This window comes from Brachyistius frenatus, unplaced genomic scaffold (genome assembly GCF_029030835.1).
Source record: "Brachyistius frenatus isolate BFR_SWC_R1_liver_20210118 unplaced genomic scaffold, ASM2903083v1 Contig_378, whole genome shotgun sequence".
NCBI classification, from domain to species: domain Eukaryota; kingdom Metazoa; phylum Chordata; class Actinopteri; family Embiotocidae; genus Brachyistius; species Brachyistius frenatus.
In genome coordinates this window covers 195,001-216,637 of record NW_027210977.1, presented here as the reverse complement: position 1 = coordinate 216,637, position 21,637 = coordinate 195,001, and the positions used below count along the sequence as shown (strand labels likewise).

Here is a 21,637-nt window from a genome sequence, read left to right as displayed (position 1 = left end):
TTTCATACTTTCTATTGTAATTATTTTCTGCACTGCAGATTTGGCCACTAAAAATATACGTATAAGTAGAGTTGGAACAGTTTTAAAGCTGTTTTCCTGCTGAAACCTTTCAGGATTCTTGATGTGCAGATTCACTTCCTCTCATTTAGAGGATTTAACTTTGAGCTTTTTACTGTCGTTTTAACGAAACGCCGTGAATTTTGCTCGTGACGACTTCACACGAAGCAGACAGATGTTCAGAGTGATGATGGAGCCGGAACATCTGCGAGGTCCCTGCAGGAAGATGAGTTTACCTGAACAGCACGTCGACGGCCTTTAAAGTGCTTCTCATGAAACAGAAGGCGTCAGGACATTTTTAATTAATTAAAGGTTAAAAAAAAATGTAGAATAGGAATAGACAAAATAATATAAGATGGAGGTGGAAGATTCTACGTCCCGCCCACTAATAGCTGTAACCTGACTGCACCACAGGCCTGTCAATCAAACAGACACGCCCCCAAAAAAGGTCTTCTTGAATCTTCTTTTCTAATGAATGAGGGATTATTTTCAGATGGACCTCCAGAAAACTAAGAAGAAGGAGTGACTTTAGCTAACAACACCGAGATAACTGATGGACACATTTTATTCACTTTGGATTTGATGAGAGAAGTTGAATGGGAGTCTATGGAGCCGGAGGCTTTTTGGAGACGACCTCTAGTGGCACTCGCTGGTATTGCAGCTGAAGACACTTCTGGATCGGAACCATTTTACAGACCTGAAGCTACGAACTCTTTTATAAATAGTCTGTGATCACAACGTGGACGAGATGGATTGTTCTTCTTCGGTGGTGCTCATTTCTAAGTAATCAGCCGTGTTGTGAGGACAGTTTATTTGCAGGTTCTTTGCGTTTTAGAGTTTGTCGAAACCTCAGACTGTTTTCTCGGCTCCTGTTCTGACTGTCGGAGTCTTCACGTTCATCAGTGATGAAGGACGTTGAAGAAGAGGAAGAATTTGGTGGTTTCCTCTGTAACAGCAGCAGTAATGTGTAATTACAGCCCACGAGCACCAGCAGCTGATCTGAGGTCAGCTGACAGGCAGGCGGAGCGTCCCCTCTGCTGATGACATATAAAGTGGTGCTGATGGACCAACGGAGGACGGAGGACGGACCGACGGAGGACGCCGAGCTGCAGCAGCTCCAACATCACCGGTAAGACGAACCGTCTGCCCTTATTAAATAAAATCTTAGAAAATAAAATAAAGTAAAAGTTAGAAAATTACTAAATTTACATAAATGATCTAAAATGAAAAGAAAAAGGGAATATAATCAAAATGTTTTGCACCTTCAGTGCACTGGCCCTAATTAATTAATTAATTAATTAATTAATTAAAATGAATACTTTAAAAATAAAAGATAAAGGGAACATAATCTGAAATAGATCTATTAAATTCAAATATATATAAAAAAAATCTAAATTAGAAAATTTTTTAAATATAAAAATTAAGTGAAAACGATCCAAAAGAAAGTAAAAAAAAAAAATCAGAAAATAAATAAAGCTTAAATGAATACATAAAAAGGTAACTGAATAATAAAATATAAATATAGTCTAAAAAATTTTTTATGTAATTTTATGTTATATCTTATTTTATTTGGAAATATTAAAGGGGGAGGGGCATCTGAAGACATCCTCTTGGACTGTGGGAAATTATAACGGGTATACTTTACTATTTTCTGTCATTTTATAGATAAAACAGTGAAAACCTTAATATGACGAATCAGTGATGTGAACAACAGGAAGAAGCAGCCGCCTCCATCGCTGCAGCCCGCTGGGGGCGGAGCCTGAACACTCCCACTCATTCTGCTCCATTTAAGAACTATTTCCATCAGTTTGAATAAACTTAAAATAAAACTTGAAGTTTTGTCCTGAAAACCTGTCTGGACTGAAGTACAACTACAAAAATACTTTATCAGAAGTAGAAGAACTTGTTTTTAGGATTTTATTTCTGACGTGTTTTTAGAACTCGTCTGTCCACGACTGCAGATATTGATCGTTTTCTCTGCTGGTCGTTTTCGCCTTCAATTGATGTTTATGATGATGATGATGATGATGATGACAGATGTTGCCATGGTTTCCCAGAGCGACGCCTTCACAGAACTTTAAACCAACAGATCAGATAGTAAAATTATTAATGACAACCCAAAAACAAAAATGATTTCTATCAAAACCATTTTTTTTATTGATCATCAGAATCTTTTATTTTCTGACTGAATTTAATCTGTAAAATATTTTAAAACCTTTTCATGTGTTTTACATGTAAGAAGGAAGTACTCGAGTAAAGAGAATATTATGGGAGTAATGACCATCATCACTAAATGGAAGTCCAGCAGCAGCGTTGGACGTCTCCGTGTCTCTGTCAGCGTCTGATTGGCTGGACAGTAGCAGCAGAATACCACGACTTCCTGTATGTTTCAAATTAATAGCCCTCAATTCAAATTAAAAGTCTTGTGTGTGTGTGTGTGTGTGTGTGTGTGTGTGTGTGTGTGTGTGTGTGTGTGTGTGTGTGTGTGTGTGTGTGTGTGTGTGTGTGTGTGTGTGTGCGTGTGTGTGTGTGTGTGTGTGTGTGTGTGTGTGTGTGTGTGTGTGTGTGTGTTTTAGGAAACATGGAACTGACCCCTGACCTTGACCTCAACACCTCCGCTTTGCTCCGCCCCTGCCTAAACGGCTCCGGTTGGCCTCCAATCAGAGCGGTGTATTTGTACAGCACCGCCCAGCTGGTGGTCATCGTCACGGTTACCGCCTCCCTCAGCCTGGTGACCGTCCTGGGCAACACGCTGGTGATCCTGTCCATCAAGGTGAACCGGCGCCTGCGGACCGTCAACAACTACTTCGTGCTGAGCCTGGCGGTGGCCGACCTGGTGATCGGGCTGCTGTCCATCAACCTGTACACGCTGTACCAGCTGCGCGGCCGCTGGCTGCTCGGCGCCGTGCTCTGCGACCTGTGGCTCGTCCTGGACTACGTGGTGAGCAACGCCTCCGTCCTCAACCTGCTGGTCATCAGCTTGGACCGCTACTTCTGCATGACGCGGCCGCTCAGCTATCCGACGCGGCGGACCGGCCGGGTGGCCGGCCTGATGATCGGCGCCACCTGGCTGCTGTCCTTCGTCCTCTGGACGCCCGCCATCCTGTGCTGGCAGACCGCCGCGGGCCGCCGCCTGGTCCCCGACGGAGACTGCTACACCCAGCTGCTGGCCAGCCCCGCCGTCACTCTGGGGACGACGCTGCCGTCCTTTTACCTGCCGGCGCTCGTCATGATCGTTCTGTACAGCCGCCTGTCGGCCGCCAGCCGCGGCCGCCTGAACGCGCTCCGCTCGGAGCAGGACGCGCTCAGGACGTCCAGCTCCTCCATCAAAGACTTCCTGCTGAAGAGGTGGAGCTGGGTGACCAGCGACCCCGCCTCAGACCTGTCTGTCAACCAATCAGAGTCGAGCTCTCCGAAGCCCAGCCGGAAAGGGAAAGTGTTCCGAAGTCCCGTGGACTCTTCGGAGACGGCAGACTGGCGCCACCTGGTGGGTACCTCCTCCACCTGTTGCTTCAATGTCGTCCTCATCGTTAGCGTCCCACCGCGGACAGCGTAGATCAGTGATGTGTGTCTGTCTCCGCAGCAGCGTCCCTCTCGGACCGCCGCCCGCCACGTCTCAAATGAAGACAACAACAAGAAGGAAACCGACTCGTCGTCCGACCTCCACCGGAGGGCGCTGGTGGCGTTCTCCACCTGCCCCAGCTTCAGGTCTCAGGAGAGGAGGCGGCGTCGGGTGGTGGCGAGGGAGAGGAGGGTCACCAAGACCATCCTGTCCATCGTGCTGGCCTTCATCCTCACCTGGACGCCGTACAACGTCATGGCCGTCGTCGCCGCCTTCTGCCACGTGTGCGTCCCCAACGTCCTGTGGACCACCGGCTACTGGCTCTGCTACGTCAACAGCGCCGTCAACCCCGGCTGCTACGCCCTCTGCAACGTCACCTTCAGGAAGACCTTCTGCCGCCTCCTGCGCTGCCGCAGCCACCAGTGAAGCTCCGCCTCTTTAACACATTTGGGACGACAATGAGGTTTTCATGCTTTTTTGGACGGAGTGTCAGGAAGTCTTTCTGTTGCCGTGTTTGTTTCCGTGTTTGTTTTGGTCTGTCCGGTGGGTGTGGCCTCTGCAGCAGCTCCTCCAGCTGGCTGGCACAGCTGCAGTCCACCTGGTACCACGCTGCCGGATCGCTGTCCGTTCTGATGTTCCTTGTTCCAGTCTGGTTCTGATCTGAGTCTGTTCTCTCCCCGACTCAGTTTACCTGCAACGTTCCAGATGAGAAAACTCACCTGAAGACCTGAGAAGGTCCATCCAGATCCTCCTCCATCCAGATCCTCCTCCATCCAGATCCTCCTCCATCCAGATCCTCCTCCATCCAGATCCTCCTCCATCCAGATCCTCCTCCATCCAGATCCTCCTCCATCCACATCCTCCTCCATCCACATCCTCCTCCATCCACATCCTCCTCCATCCACATCCTCCTCCATCCACATCCTCCTCCAGACAAAACCTGGTCTGGATAGAGAGAGAGAGAGAGAGAGACACACACACACACACACACACACACACACACACACACACACACACACACACACACACACACACACACACACACACACACACACACACACACTCATTCTGCCCAGACACCAACAACTCCACTACTCTTCATTATATTCAATAAAACTGGTTTGAATTCATTAATCCTGCTTCTGTTCTGTTCACACATAACAAGACTGACTATAGTCTGACTGCCTGCACACACACAACTTTGTTTAGTTTAATATTGTTCTATTTTTATTTGTACATAATGTGCTTTTTTTTAAACAAATTATATTTAATATTTTTGACTACCATTATTTTTAATTTTTAATTTTTATTGCTTTGCCCTGTACCTGTATATGCTGCTGTAGCATATCTATCTATTATTTATTTATCTATTATCTATCCATTATCTATCTATCTATCTATCTATCTATCTATCTATCTATCTATCTATCTATTATTTATTTATCCATTATCTATCTATCTATCTATCTATCATCTATCTATCTATCTATCTATCTATCTATCTATCTATCTATCTATCTATCTATCTATCTATGATGTGTGTGTCTATCTATCTATCTATCTATCTATCTATCTATCTATCTATCTATCTATCTATCTATCTATCTATCTATCTATCTATCTATCTATCTATCTATCTATCTATCTATCTATCTATCTATCTATCTATCTATCTATCTATCTATCTATCTATCTATCTATCTATCTATCTATCTATCTATCTATCTATCTATCTATCTATCTATCTATCTATCTATCTATCTATCTATCTATCTATCTATCTATCTATCTATCTATCTATCTATCTATCTATCTATCTATCTATCTATCTATCTATCTATCTATCTATCTATCTATCTATCTATCTATCTATCTATCTATCTATCTATCTATCTATCTATCTATCTATCTATCTATCTATCTATCTATCTATCTATCTATCTATCTATCTATCTATCTATCTATCTATCTATCTATCTATCTATCTATCTATCTATCTATCTATCTATCTATCTATCTATCTATCTATCTATCTATCTATCTATCTATCTATCTATCTATCTATCTATCTATCTATCTATCTATCTATCTATCTATCTATCTATCTATCTATCTATCTATCTATCTATCTATCTATCTATCTATCTATCTATCTATCTATCTATCTATCTATCTATCTATCTATCTATCTATCTATCTATCTATCTATCTATCTATCTATCTATCTATCTATCTATCTATCTATCTATCTATCTATCTATCTATCTATCTATCTATCTATCTATCTATCTATCTATCTATCTATCTATCTATCTATCTATCTATCTATCTATCTATCTATCTATCTATCTATCTATCTATCTATCTATCTATCTATCTATCTATCTATCTATCTATCTATCTATCTATCTATCTATCTATCTATCTATCTATCTATCTATCTATCTATCTATCTATCTATCTATCTATCTATCTATCTATCTATCTATCTATCTATCTATCTATCTATCTATCTATCTATCTATCTATCTATCTATCTATCTCTATCTATCTATCTATCTATCTATCTATCTATCTATCTATCTATCTATCTATCTATCTATCTATCTATCTATCTATCTATCTATCTATCTATCTATCTATCTATCTATCTATCTATCTATCTATCTATCTATCTATCTATCTATCTATCTATCTATCTATCTATCTATCTATCTATCTATCTATCTATCTATCTATCTATCTATCTATCTATCTATCTATCTATCTATCTATCTATCTATCTATCTATCTATCTATCTATCTATCTATCTATCTATCTATCTATCTATCTATCTATCTATCTATCTATCTATCTATCTATCTATCTATCTATCTATCTATCTATCTATCTATCTATCTATCTATCTATCTATCTATCTATCTATCTATCTATCTATCTATCTATCTATCTATCTATCTATCTATCTATCTATCTATCTATCTATCTATCTATCTATCTATCTATCTATCTATCTATCTATCTATCTATCTATCTATCTATCTATCTATCTATCTATCTATCTATCTATCTATCTATCTATCTATCTATCTATCTATCTATCTATCTATCTATCTATCTATCTATCTATCTATCTATCTATCTATCTATCTATCTATCTATCTATCTATCTATCTATCTATCTATCTATCTATCTATCTATCTATCTATCTATCTATCTATCTATCTATCTATCTATCTATCTATCTATCTATCTATCTATCTATCTATCTATCTATCTATCTATCTATCTATCTATCTATCTATCTATCTATCTATCTATCTATCTATCTATCTATCTATCTATCTATCTATCTATCTATCTATCTGTTATCTATCTATCTATCTATCTATCTATCTATCTATCTATCTATCTATCTATCTATCTATCTATCTATCTATCTATCTATCTATCTATCTATCTATCTATCTATCTATCTATCTATCTATCTATCTATCTATCTATCTATCTCTCTGTCTGTCTGTCTGTCTGTCTGTCTGTCTGTCTGTCTGTCTGTCTGTCTGTCTGTCTGTCTGTCTGTCTGTCTGTCTGTCTGTCTGTCTGTCTGTCTGTCTATCTATCTATCTATCTATCTATCTATCTATCTATCTATCTATCTATCTATCTATCTATCTATATATCTATCTATCTATCTATCTATCTATCTATCTATCTATCTATCTATCTATCTATCTATCTATCTATCTATCTATCTATCTATCTATCTATCTATCTATCTATCTATCTATCTATCTATCTATCTATCTATCTATCTATCTATCTATCTGTCTGTCTGTCTGTCTGTCTGTCTGTCTGTCTGTCTGTCTATCTATCTATCTATCTATCTATCTGTCTGTCTGTCTGTCTGTCTGTCTGTCTGTCTGTCTGTCTGTCTGTCTGTCTGTCTGTCTGTCTGTCTGTCTGTCTATCTATCTATCTATCTATTATCTATCTATCTATCTATCTATCTATCTATCTATCTATCTATCTATCTATCTATCTATCTATCTATCTATCTATCTATCTATCTATCTATCTATCTATCTATCTATCTATCTATCTATCTATCTATCTATCTATCTATCTATCTATCTATCTATCTATCTATCTATCTATCTATCTATCTATCTATCTATCTATCTATCATCTACTCATTCTCCCTGGATACCAACAACTTGTAAAAAAGAAACACTATAAATTGCTTTTTACAAATTTCAGACAACAAAGTCTAACGTTTGATTAAAAGCAGCTTCACCAGCGACGTCGTATCGACCGATGGACCTTCAGTAAAGTCTGTCGTCCATAATCTGATGATTAACATCCCAAAACATTACATTCAAGCATTATATTACATTAATGACTTTTAAACATGTTATGGAAGAGCGATCAACGGTGCAGTTAGTAAAACTTCGTAGAAGTGAATAGAAGGTAAATGAAGCGATAGAATAGCAAAGAAGGAAAAAGAAAAGCAGCGGGAATTTAAAACTAGCCTTTCAATTCCTGATTAAAATCGATATTAATCTAATTTGTAATCCCACTCATTTATTTATTTATTTCTATTTTAAACTATATTTTTGATAGATTTTAAATTCCTTTAATTATAAATTCATTAATATTTTTAAATGATGAACTATCTTACTGTTTATTGATGATTCATATTTCATTTGTAAATTCCTTCTCTAAATTGTTTTTCTCACGTTGAACCTCTGTATTATAATCTTCATCATCATCATCATCATCATCATCATCGTGTTGCGTGTGCACCAATGAACAGACCAGACTCTTCACCAAAACAATGTGCAGTATTTAATGTGTTCATTTATACAAGTCTCAGCCTGCATCATCGAAAATCTGTCGTTCACAAAAATAGATTGATCACGTGTTTGACGGGGATCGAACCGGTGACCGAACCGGCGACGCGTTAATTCACTCTGAGCTACTGGACGAGCTTTTAGGACTATCAGAGTCACGGTTACTACGAACTATCAGCTACCACATTATTCTCATCAGCTACAGGGAGGAAAGCTTCAGTCCAGATAAGCAGGAGGAGGAGGAGGAGGAGTGGGGGGGGGGTGCTGTGATTTGGACAAGTCTCTCGGTTTGTTTGTGTTTGACGATGGATGAGACGTCCCACTGTCCTCTGAGCCGCCGTCCGTCCCTCAGTTTGACTTCTTGTCCCCTGAAGACAGAAACAGACGCTGAAGTTAGTCCGAGTGTTTCAGTCAGTTGTGTTATTAATCAGTTATTTATTCATCAGTTATTTATTAATCAGTTATTTATTAATCAGTTATTTATTGATCAGTTATTAATCAGTTATTTATTGATCAGTTATTTATTGATCAGTTATTGATCGGTTATTTATTGATCAGTTATTAATCAGTTATTTATTGATCAGTTATTTATTTATCTATTTGATGTTTGAATGGTTCTGCTCTGTGTTCAGGTTCTGGTCTCACCTCTGGTCTTCTTCACTTTGGGGGAACAGGGTTTGGACACCTTGACGGTGACCTGACACTCGGCGTTGAACAGCGCCCTCTTCAGCGTTCCTGACCGGCTCTTGGTGTTGGTGGCGGCGTCGCAGGATCCCCACGGCCCGAACTTATACTTACAGTCACCTGCAGGAGGAACCAGGAAACAAAACAGCTTTAATCAGGAATCATTTGGAATAATCAGGAACAATGAGGAATAGTCAGTAATATACATGAAAAATCTGGAAAAATCAGTAATCAAGACAAATTAGGACAAATATGGAAAAAAATAGAATAATGTGAAAATATAGGAATAATCTTTAAAAATGAGTAGACAGGAAAAATTGGGAATAATCAGACAAAAAGAGCCCTGTCTGTCTCAGAGAAGGTTCAGCAGTCCAGATGAACCGGGAGGAGACAATCAGATCGATCAGATCAATATGATCGATCAGATCGATCTGACCAGAGGACACCAACACGCTGCTTCTTCCTCTGAACTCCAACCAGCTGCAGGTTTGATGCCGTCTCTGGTATAACGGCGCCCTCCAGTGGAGAAGAGTGGAACCGCCTGCTCAACAGATGACCAATCAGAGGCTCCGAGTCACATGAAGGCTTTAAAAACGGGTTTTATGTTTGTGAGCTGAACTAGAAGAAACTTCAGCAGGAATATTTACTGACGACTCCATCGAGAAGACACAGAACAACAACAACAGTAAACAAGAGTAAATAACAACAATGATGAATGTTCCCTCGCTGGAGGGGTCCATCTTGAACCGGTGTGTGTGTGTGTGTGTGTGTGTGTGTGTGTGTGTGTGTGTGTGTGTGTGTGTGTGTGTGTGTGTGTGTGTGTGTGTGTGTGTGTGTGTGTGTGTGTGTGTGTGTGTGTGTGTGTGTGTGTGTGAGAGAGCCCAGTCTTACTGATGTCCTTCTTCCAGTTGCAGGGGATCTTGCAGTGGATCTTCTCCGTGTGCTCTTTGCAGGTCGCCTCCCTCAGACCTTCTCCACAGTCTCCGTGAGCCGGGACACACTTCCCGTACTGAGTCTCCCCCAACGAGCACTCCGACGCCGGCCGGGTCTTCTCATGTTTCCCACCTGAGGAGCAGAGAGTCCAACAGGCACGTCAGCAGCTCACACATACACAGTACACACAGTACACACAGTACACACAGTACACACAGTACACATACACAGTACACATACACAGTACACACAGTACACATACACAGTACACATACACAGTACACATACACAGTACACATACACAGTACACACAGTACACATACACAGTACACATAGTACACACAGTACACATACACAGTACACACAGTACACATACACAGTACACACACTACACAGTACACAATACACAATACACACAGTACACACAGTACACAGTACACAGTACACACAATACACACACACAATGACATTTAATCCTTTAAACCACCACTTGTCATTTTTAACGGTTTAATATTAATCAGGATTCTGTCGGGTGCTAAGAGGTGGATGTTGGGACTTTTGGACAGAGCTAGGCTAGCTCTTTCCTGCTATTTCCAGTCATTATGCTAAGCTAGGCTAGCTGTTTTCACCTGTTTCCAGTCTTTATGCTAAGCTAGGCTAGCTCTTTCCTGCTATTTCCAGTCTTTATGCTAAGCTAGGCTAGCTGTTTTCACCTGTTTCCAGTCTTTATGCTAAGCTAGGCTAGCTGTTTCCACTTGTTTCCAGTCTTTATGCTAAGCTAGGCTAGCTGTTTCCACTTGTTTCCAGTCTTTATGCTAAGCTAGGCTAGCTGCTTCCCCACGTTTTGTGTCTCATGAAGTCATCTGTTGATCTCTATCTTGACACGAAAGCATTTCCCAACTGTCTGACTATTCCTTCAAGTGAACCGACATTCAGCCTCATTCACAGAAAGTTAAAAAGTCAGTTGTACTCTTCGATGAAAGTCTCACCTTTGTGGTTTTTGGCTCGTTTGTTGGCCTCGGCGGTGATCGTCAGGGCGAAGAGGAGCAGCAGCGTCACGGAGAACAAACCTCGCATTCTGCACACAAACACACGGCAGCCGAAAACAGGACGAACAAATCATTCATCGCAATTCATTTCAGCAATATTTCACGAGCAGCCTCTCGAGTGTTACGTTGTGATTATACGTGTTACCGACGAAATAAAACACGTAAACAGAACTTATTTGTGCGATCTCCGTTTCCATGGCAACACGTGGAATGGAATGTACATTACATAAGAGTACTGACGCGACTGATTGTTTTCATACTCCAGGAAGTAGTCCGACCCTTAGCAACCACCCTAGCAACAGAGAGGATTTCTCCTCCAACTGAATAAATACAACACATAGAAACACTAAACTGATCAGCTGGTTGGAACAAAGATATCTGATGAACAAAGATATCTGATGAACAAAGATATCTGTGGAACAAAGATATCTGATGAACAAAGATATCATGTTCTCATGTGTTTTTAACATTTTAGCTCCGTGTCATGTGTTCAAACCAAACCGGTCCAGCTAGCCTCCTCTAGGACTGTAAGTGCGTGACTATCCGTGGTGTTACGGTTGACCAATCAGATCTCTGGGTTGGAACTACTTACTACTACCATGATTAAAACACATTGTAGTTGTTGTATCTAAAACAACAGTGCAGCCTTCATCACTCAGACACATCTGAGTCGTCTCTGACTGTGATCACTGTGGAGTAAACAAACAAACAAACAAACAAACAAACAAACAAACAAACAAACAAACAAACAAACAGGTGTATATTTGCCATGTGGATAGATGTGTTACTGAGGGAGGGAGGCTCACTGGGACTCCTTATGGACACATGGAGGGATCACTGAATGGGCTTAATGGACAATGGACACAGGCCGGGGGGGTCAGGGGGGGTCCATAGCCTCTGTATTGAAATGATTGACTCAATGAAACACAAAGACACAAAACAACTACAACGAGACACAAAGAGACACAAAACAACCACAGAGACACAGTATCTTGGACAGTATGATGGACAGTATGTTGGACAGTATGATGGACAGTATGATGGACAGTATGTTGGACAGTATGATGGACAGTATGTTGGACAGTAGCGTGACCCGGCCCGGTGTCCTCAGCCTGGTCCAGATGGTCCGTGTCTCCGTCCAGCTGATAATGGGAGTATTGTGGACAGATTATAAAGTAGGTTAATGTATTCACATTGTTCCTTCACGTTTCAGATGTTCGTCTCCGGAGAATTAAAGCGTTCCTCCGCCGACGGAGCCGAGCAGCGTCACACGGGGACGTCGGGACAAACGTGGAGCGTCGGGCTCTCGGCTCCGCTCGGACAAAAAGAGAGTCAATTACCCATAAAGCCCCTCTCTCCCTCCGCGGCGCTCTGTTGTCATTGTGCCAGATGACAGACTCGTCTTTCAGGCCTCCATTAAACCAACGCTCCTCTTTCACATGTCAGCTGGCAAATCCTGCTCCTCTTGCTCCTCCTGCGGCCTTTTATGAGGAGAAGAACCGGCTCTCAGCAGGCCTCCAGTCTGTCCTCCATCAATGAAGAGGAGGAGGGGGAGGAGGAGGGGGGGAAGGGGGAGGGGGGGGCAAGCAGTGTCTGAAAGGACCCTTTAGATTTCCCCTCAAAAGAATACTGATTCATTGGCTCAAAACAAAGCCTCCTCTAGCCTGGTTTCATTTCTCTAAAGCCCGACACAGATTCCCTGCCACCTCTCAGGACCCCCCCCCCCCCACACACACACACACACACCACCACACACACACACCACCACACACACACACACACACACACACACACACACACACACACACACACACACACACACACACACACACACACACACACACACACACACACACACACACACACACACACACACACACACACACACACACACACACACACACACACACACACACACACACACACCCTGTCCTCCCCACCCTGAATGGAAACGTGAACAATGAAATCTTAGCGTGAAGAAAAGCAGTGGGATGCTCCCTTTGGTTCAGAAGTAGGAACGACATTTAGAGAACTTCCTCCTGAATCTCGGGGTTCATTTCTGACATCCGGACGCCGACATGAGAGCGAGTTTAGAGCGTGAGTCCCCCCTCCCCCCCCCACCCCACCTCCCCCACCTCCCCCGGCGTGAGCAGCGTCGCGACCAGCGAGGACGCGAAAACAAACGTCGACAGAGTTCAACATCAACATCTGAAGAAGTTTCAGCTTGAAGGCGAAGATGAAACAAAATCAGAAACCTGTCGTCACGGAGACGCAGCTGTTTTCAATAAAGGTTTTTAAAAGTCTTCCTGCCGTCCTTTCAGATTAAAAGTCAGAAACAGAAAACAAACAGCAAACAATAATCTGAAGCCAAACAAACAAATAAACGAACATGCCGTCGATCAGCAGAAACAGAACTGTCACACACGAAGAGACAAACCAGCTGTCAGCTCAACTTCTCCCGTCATTCAACTTCTTAAAACCCTTTCAAAATAAAGCTGATTTAAAATAAACCTTTTCCTCCTCACATGAAAACAAACCAGAGATTTTATAGACGTAAATCCTTCAGCTGCAGATTCACCTCCTGTTCCGCAACTACACCAATAACCCACTCTCTGTTTCCGCTGTAATTCCTCACAGATTCTGTTTTCTGATCTGTGAGAAGTGAAAACTAAAATAAAAACACACAACGTCTGCTGAACAACAAGATTTCTGCCTGAAAGCTCAGAAAAACAGGAAAGAGACTTACGTGTCGGCCGAGAGGAGCAGCCAGTCGAGCTGTGGAGTCGTCGCCTTCTGTCGCTGCCTTCAGCTGCAGCAGCTCCAGAACAAGCCCTCACACACACACACACACACACACACACACACACACACACACACACACACACACACACACACACACACACACACACACACACACACACACACACACACACACACACACACACACACACACACACACACAATGCTGAAAAACCAGCCGCATGGTGACATCACAATGCTTTAATCCACCCTGAGGAGGAAAACAAGTTCAGCTCATCAGCATAAAATGAAGTGTGTGTGTGTGTGTGTGTGTGTGTGTGTGTGTGTGTGTGTGTGTGTGTGTGTGTGTGTGTGTGTGTGTGTGTGTGTGTGTGTGTGTGTGTGTGTGTGTGGCAGAATCACTTGATGTTTTGAGTGTTTTCATTTCAAAATAAAAGCCCGCTCTAAAATGTGTCATTTTGCAATGAACCGAATGTTCCGACAGGATTTCAGAGAATTCCTCAGAACATCCTACCGGCCTCACAACCGCACACAGGTAACCACGGCAACCCAGGACCGTCACATCCGGCGGCTCCACCTGCAAGAAGGTCCGAGAGCAGCTGATTTCAACAATCTGTCATAAATCGTCTCATCATCAGTTTGGATTTTGTCCGTCTATGATACTACGTCCCGCCCACCGATAGCTGTAACCTGACTGCACCACAGGCCTGTCAATCAAACAGACACGCCTCCAAAAACAGGTCTTCTTGAATCTTCTTTTCTAATGAATGAGGGATTATTTTCAGATGGACCTCCAGAAAACTAAGAAGAAGGAGTGACTTTAGCTAACAACACCGAGATAACTGATGGACACATTTTATTCACTTTGGATTTGATGAGAGAAGTTGAATGGGAGTCTATGGAGCCGGAGGCTTTTTGGAGCCGACCTCTAGTGGCACTCGCTGGTATTGCAGCTGAAGACACTTCTGCATCGGAACCATTTTATGGACTTGGAAGCCAATAAAGCTCAATCAAGATAAAACTACACATTTTAAAGAGACACGTTGAGTCTCATCTGTCAGGTGGATTATTTTGGATAACAAAGATTAGAACAAATTTTGTCATTTTTTTCCTGGTTTGAACAAACTGAATTAAATCAAGATTTTAGATTTAAACTGTTTTACTTGGTATAAAATATCTACTTCAGCTCACGTGCTTCTACTGAGTTCCTCTGGGTTCTACTGAGTTCCTCTGGGTTCTACTGAGTTCCTCTGGGTTCTACTGAGTTCTACTGAGCTCTCAGTGATGGTCAGTAGAATAAAAGTCTGTCCCGTCCCTCCCGATGCTCCGATGGCTCATTCATGCCTGGAGCCCATTGTTACAGTGAGCAGGAGGCGGGTGGAGAGAGGGAAACCGTCCTGTCCTCCTTCAGGTCCTCCTCCTCCTCCTCCTCCTGCTCCTCCTCTTCCTCAGGACTTGTTTTCTTATTTAGCCTCCCTGCTGCTGCTGCATCACACTGTCCAGTAAACAGCCGGCCAACCTGAAAATAAAACCACGTTCTCTATTTTAAAAAGCATCCACGCGGTTCGTTATTCAGGAGCTCAACGTGTACTTTTGAGTTTTCACTTTTCTGGTTCACCACATTTATGTCAGCTGTAGAATGTGAATAAAATATCAATTGTTGGAAAAAAAAATTAAATTGTACATCTGATCATTGTAACCTAATAATTATTTAATGTTTATTATCTTTAAAAACCCGTCTGTTTGTGGCGTCGAGTTTGTTCGTAAATAAAGATGGATGACATGACGGCTAACGATGAGTGAGGCCAAAATATCTGGATCGCCTCCTGGTGGCTGATTGCAGCATACTCCATAAGCCCCGCCCCTCCATGTTAGCCAAATCTGGTTTTAGCAAGTTTGTCTTATTACCTTGATGTTTGTTCAAGTGTTCATGTTTTTGTTCATCAGTTTGTTCATTTTTATATTATTGGAGCAGCTTTAACGGATTGTTATGAAACTCAACCACCGCTGCAACTACGTTTAGAAAAAAATGCTCGACTTCATCGTTATCGGATGTATCCACCGACACTGGTCGCTGATTAGCAGCTAGCTCGACAGCTAGCAGTTAAAAAAATGGGTTTAAAAGGTTTAAAAAATGGGGCCTCAAATATGGGTACAAAGGGGGCGTGGTCTCAATACAATGCCTCCGCCCCCAGTCATTCCTGCAGACATTATCTCCAGAACAAAATATCAGCCAACGTTTCTGACAGATTTCAGCTTCACTTTCGTACAGTGGCAGGAAGTGGAGACTCGTCGGCCATCTTTGTTTACGTTCTGTGGCAATTATTATCAACTTATAAACCACATTCTTTCAAAACTCGATACTTCTGGTAAACCTTGAAAGAATTTCTTCAATTTGACACAAAGGTTGACTTGGACGTGAGGATGAAGGATTACACAGGTCAAAGGTTAAAAGGTCACTATGGCCTCGTGTTTTCCCCATTTTTGTCAAGACAATAGCTCAGAAACTCCTCAAGGGACCTTCTTCAAATTTGGCACAAACATCCACTTGGACTCAAGGATGAACTGGTTAGATTTTGAGGGTCAAAGGTCACTGTGACATCACAAAACACGTATGTAGACATCTGTAGCTTTTGTGCAGCAACATCCAGATTTGAAGCATCGTCTGCTGTCAGTCGGTTTTATTAACCAAACACATGAACACATGAATTCTTCACTTCATTCTTCAGCTTGTATAATGTGCTGTTTTAATATTTTTATAACATAACCTTTAAACTACAGCAGTAAAATTAATCTTTTATAGTAGAATAATGGAAACATGAATCGAATAATATAATATTATAACAGTAACATGACATTTCTCTGGTTTGATACTTTTAATGTATTTGATTGTTTGGGCTAAAAAATGTCAGAACACGTGTCGTGAAAATTTCCTGTCGTCTTCAAACATCTCGTGTTATTTGATGGAGACTCTGAATAAAAACAGAATATTTGAGGAGCTGCTCACCCAAACACTTCCTGGGAATGATGTCACGCTGCGCTCAGCAGACTGGTGCCGACATGCTTTATTTGCAGGTCACTCAGAAATGATCAAACCAAACAGTTATAATTTGAGCATCGTACAGTAAATCCTCCTCCCGACGGCTAAAGTTACGTCTTTATTTAATCACACAGGCTTCGCTGCTTTGGCAGAATCTGACTTCTGTTTAAAGGTTACCGGGCGTCTCAGCTATTTACAGTGAACACATCACGACAAAAAGCAGCCACTTGCTTATCATGGAACAGACAAAAATAAAACAAAAATAAAAAACAACCCCAAAAACGCTCATATGTTTGACGGGAATATCTAAACTTCTGTGTTCGATCACAAGCAGAACGTGTTTATCTCTACAGTAAATCATAAATAGGTAGATGCCTACGTTAAATATCTAAACACTTATTGGTGAGCAGGAAACATCCACGGGAAGCTGCTCGTCTCTCGTCTCCGCCCCCTCAGAGCGCTAATGTTCAGACCGTGGAGACGTCTTTGTGAGCTGAAAATAAAAACTAGTTTGAGTCCGTTTTAAAGCTTTTCTGAGGTAACAGGAGGCCGACTGGATGTGGAGCGAAGCCTCGTCTTAAAGATCCTCGTGCTGCTGCCCCCTGCAGGCGGACGGGAAGAAGCTCTGTCGGACGTAGACTCTTCATGACATGGAGTCATTTAACTGAAAGACCTAAAGACAGACGGGGGAGGTGATGGGGGGGAGGGGGGGTCAGACCGCCGTCTCCTGGTCCTCTCTCTGGATCATCTGGTAATGCTGGCAGCTCTCCAGGTACTCGGCCAGCTCCTGGTCCTCGGCCTTCTCGGCGCGCTGTTTGGGCGTCTCACCCTGAAACATAGCGACATTCAGACGAGCTTTAAAGAACGCAGACGAGCCGGTCGGACCGGATCCCAGAAACACGACACCGACAACAACAACAGCTTTCAACCTGTTAGGAAACACGCAGCAGTTACACAACAACCGGAGTCTGAGGCCGGCAGATTCTCCGTTTCAACTCTTCAACCGTTACGTTCACATTCGCCTGTTTTTATCTGCGACCGCCGGTACGAGAACATTTGTGATTTCACCACGACTCACCAGCGTTTAGGGAACAACGCCGTGAGCCGGCGTGTTGCCATGTTTGGAAAACCCTGTTGCCATGGCAACACCGTTCAGGTGGTCTGACGCAGTGACAGGTAATTAAACAAACTGACGAGGGAAGAAGAAGAGCACACAGACTCAAATACAGCAGGGAGGGAAGGACAACGAGGGACAGGTGAAACTAATCAGGGGGCGGGGCTAACGCTGCGTTCAAATGGAACTTATGAGCTCGTGGTTACAACATGGGAAGTCGTGTACACCGTATGCTGGGGGTTCAAGTGGTTCATTTGTAGAAACACTGTTGCTAGGTAACAGCAACATAGATGGCTAACAATTTAGCAAGCTAACAGGGAGATATAAAGACAGGGAAAAAATTATTTAAACATTTTCCTCAGACGTAGGCTATTATCTATTATCTTATTATTAGGTTATGAAGACAAACTCTACATGACTAAAATTACAAAGCATTAGCTTAACATCCAACCAAACATGAACCTCCATGACCTTTGACCTTTCTGTAAACATCTGCCAACATGTCACAACTCGTGAACTCGAGGCTTGTCGATCATTCAGAGTTCTGACGTTGTGAATAGCACAAGAGGGCGCCGTTCATACGGACTGTTCTCTGAACACGGTGAATACGACAACGTGAACGCAGAGTAAATACAGCACGGACGGAAGGACCACGAGGGACAGGTGAAACAAATCAGGGGGCGGGGCCAACAATCATACAAAGGACAGGAAGTGAAACAAGACAGACACAAGAGGTGAGTCGGGATACCTGTTGACTTCAGAGGTCTGCGAGCCAATCAGAAGAGAGCATTCCTCACACTAAACCACTTGAAAAAATACTGTACGTTTAAAGACGTTTAAAGGGCCAGCACGTGATTTTTTTTAATCATATCAATTAGAATATAATACTGAGGAGGAAAATTGTACTGCAAATGAAACAAAGCTGTTAAATGTCTAACTGACTGACTGACTGACGGTGTGAGAAATAATAAGCGCTCCCAGCTCGTCTCTCGGCCGGCAGTGAATCTCGGCTCGGCACAAACACTCGACACGCTAAATAACACATGAACTCTTTTCACTTTGTGGAGAGGAGGAGAAGAAAAACTCAGATTATGAGCTGCTTCCTGTTACCACTGGCTTCACCATGGCGACGGAGAGCCGCTGCCTTTGTGTGTGTCGGAGCGAGGCCGGGGATCCCGTGGCGCTTCGTTTCTCAATGACACACAACATTAATCACTTTATAGAAGTGGGTCAGATCCTGCAGGAGATCCATTTAAAGTGCGGTGGCACGGATCGGGCCGGTGGCCGCCGCCGTCCTGAGAACGACTCACAGACCCGCTTCATGCCGCAGGAAGCTGCCGAGTGTCGCGCACTCAACATCAACGACGTCTCGGCTTCAGCGACGTCTCGGCTTCAGCGACGTCTCGGCTTCAACGACGTCTCGGCTTCAGCGACGTCTCGGCTTCAACGACGTCTCGGCTTCAACGACGTCTCGGATTCAACGACGTCTCTGCTTCAACGACGTCTCGGATTCAACGACGTCTCGGCTTCAACGACGTCTCTGCTTCAACGACGTCTCGGATTCAACGACGTCTCGGATTCAACGACGTCTCTGCTTCAACGACGTCTCTGCTTCAACGACGTCTCGGATTCAACGACGTCTCTGCTTCAACGACGTCTCGGCTTCAACGACGTCTCTGCTTCAACGACGTCTCGGATTCAACGACGTCTCGGATTCAACGACGTCTCGGCTTCAACGACGTCTCGGATTCAACGACGTCTCGGCTTCAACGACGTCTCGGCTTCAACGACGTCTCTGCTTCAACGACGTCTCGGATTCAACGACGTCTCGGCTTCAACGACGTCTCTGCTTCAACGACGTCTCGGATTCAACGACGTCTCGGCTTCAACGACGTCACTGCTTCAACGACTTCAACGACGTCTCGGATTCAACGACGTCTCGGCTTCAACGACGTCTCTGCTTCAACGACGTCTCGGATTCAACGACGTCTCGGCTTCAACGACGTCTCGGCTTCAACGACGTCTCGGATTCAACGACGTCTCGGCTTCAACGACGTCTCGGATTCAACGACGTCTCGGCTTCAACGACGTCTCGGATTCAACGACGTCTCGGCTTCAACGACGTCTCGGCTTCAACGACGTCTCGGATTCAACGACGTCTCGGCTTCAACGACGTCTCGGCTTCAACGACGTCTCGGATTCAACGACGAGCAGCAGAACCACAGAGGGAGAACTGCTTTCTGCTTTACATATAATTAACAGAAAATAACGCAGCTTTGTCCCGGAAACATCCGCAAAACTTTTAAGAACTTATTACTGTTATTACTCATTAAAACAGTGTCAGTTCACAACAAAAACACAGAAAAAGAGCACAAAAAGACACAAAACAACTTTTAAAAACACAAAACGACTTCATAAAGACAAGAAATGAATTAAAACAGACGGGAAAACTTTAAAAAAAAAACAAGAAACGACTTCAGAAATACACAAAACGACTTCAAAAAGATACAAAACTTTAAAAAAAAAAAAAACACGAAACAACTTCAAAAAACAAGTTTTAAGACCCGAGAACGATTTAAAAAAAAGACGTGAAAGGACTTCAGACAGAGTTGTGAGTCGGATCTGATCGGCTGTTTGAACGTGAAGTTAAACTCCAGCTGTTTTACCTGCAGGTCGGTCTTCATGAGTGAAGCCCCGCCCTCCACCAGGAAGTGACAGATGCTCCTCTGGCAGCAGGTGGCGGCTTTATGAAGCGCCGTCTCTCCTCTGAAACAGGAAAACAGGAACATGAAGCTCCGTCTTCGTCTAAAACTGGAGTCTGAATAAATGTGATGAAAGAGGACAGACGGGGACTCACGTCTGTTTCTCCGTGACGTCCAGGTGAGCCGTGGACACTGAAGTAACGAGACAAACACACATCAGTCAACGACAGGAAGTCTACTTCAGGCTTCAGACCGTCCACCTGCTCTCGTGTCTCTCACCGTTGTCGATGAGGAACTTGACGATGTCCTTGCAGCCGGCCTCCACGGCGTGATGCAGCAGCGTGCAGCCGGCCGCGTCCTGCAGCAGGAGGTCCGCCCCCTGCTGGTGGAGCTCCATCAGCTGCACCACAACGTGGGACAATGATGGGGTTTAAGTTCAGATTCATGCAAAGTAACAAAAGTAAAACTCACGACGTCCTTTTATACGCAGCGTAAAGTAACGATGGATTCACAAGTTCAGAGGGTTCCTGAACGCAGCACAGTGATGCACACGGAGCAGGAGGTAACGACCTCCATGAGGAAGTATTCAGTGTCGTCTCTTCAAGCTTGTTGCTTACTTCCTGGTCCGTGTGCATCACTGTGCTGCGTTCAGGAAGCCCCTGAACTTACTGATCTGTCGCTCTGAAGGATCAGCAGCTCGTTTCCTTCAGTTAAAGTGCTGATTCTGTGTTCCGAACTCGTGTTTAGTAACATTTATTCACATGGCTGTGAACCAGAACCAGAACCAGCTGCTTTCATGTGAACAATAACAGAAACACAGCAAAAGTTCCTTAGAGGAACCAAAGTCTCGCCAACAACCAATAAAATAATCAGAACGATGGATC

General features: G+C 43.2%; 3 protein-coding genes across 6 annotated transcripts in view; 1 reads left to right on the top strand and 2 right to left on the bottom strand.

The window, feature by feature from the left end:
- Positions 1–2,638: 2,638 nt before the first annotated feature.
- On the top strand, positions 2,639–4,100 carry chrm4b (cholinergic receptor, muscarinic 4b). Its single transcript, XM_069724456.1, has 2 exons — positions 2,639–3,544; positions 3,641–4,100. The coding sequence occupies exons 1-2, from the start codon at positions 2,639–2,641 to the stop codon at positions 4,043–4,045; spliced, it is 1,311 nt and encodes a 436-aa protein (XP_069580557.1). The 3' UTR covers positions 4,046–4,100.
- A 4,343-nt stretch (positions 4,101–8,443) lies between these two features.
- On the bottom strand, positions 8,444–13,994 carry mdkb (midkine b). The gene is made up of 5 exons (XM_069724489.1): positions 13,884–13,994; positions 11,078–11,166; positions 10,047–10,220; positions 9,117–9,275; positions 8,444–8,839 (listed from the first exon to the last, which is right to left on the bottom strand). Exons 2-5 carry the CDS (start codon positions 11,163–11,165, stop codon positions 8,820–8,822), a joined length of 441 nt encoding a protein of 146 aa, XP_069580590.1. The 5' UTR covers position 11,166; positions 13,884–13,994; the 3' UTR covers positions 8,444–8,819.
- A 2,950-nt stretch (positions 13,995–16,944) lies between these two features.
- dgkzb (diacylglycerol kinase, zeta b) overlaps positions 16,945–21,637 on the bottom strand; it is a 30,835-nt gene continuing 26,142 nt past the window's right edge. For all 4 annotated transcript variants that reach the window (XM_069724470.1, XM_069724471.1, XM_069724472.1 and 1 more), the window contains 4 exons: positions 21,033–21,153; positions 20,909–20,945; positions 20,718–20,817; positions 16,945–17,766 (listed from right to left, as the gene is read on the bottom strand). In XM_069724470.1, coding sequence (XP_069580571.1) covers positions 17,650–17,766; positions 20,718–20,817; positions 20,909–20,945; positions 21,033–21,153 — 375 coding nt within the window. In that variant the 3' untranslated portion in view covers positions 16,945–17,649. The remainder of the gene's footprint in view (positions 17,767–20,717; positions 20,818–20,908; positions 20,946–21,032; positions 21,154–21,637) is intronic.

Coding starts and splice junctions, on each gene's coding strand:
- chrm4b (XM_069724456.1), top strand. CDS start 2,639: ATGGAACTGACCCCTGACCTTGACCTCAACACCTCCGCTTTGCTCCGC. Junction 3,545..3,640: donor CGGCAGACTGGCGCCACCTG/GTGGGTACCTCC, acceptor CTGTCTCCGCAG/CAGCGTCCCTCTCGGACCGC.
- mdkb (XM_069724489.1), bottom strand. CDS start 11,165: ATGCGAGGTTTGTTCTCCGTGACGCTGCTGCTCCTCTTCGCCCTGACG. Junction 10,221..11,077: donor ACGAGCCAAAAACCACAAAG/GTGAGACTTTCA, acceptor TCTGCTCCTCAG/GTGGGAAACATGAGAAGACC. Junction 9,276..10,046: donor CAACTGGAAGAAGGACATCA/GTAAGACTGGGC, acceptor TTCCTCCTGCAG/GTGACTGTAAGTATAAGTTC.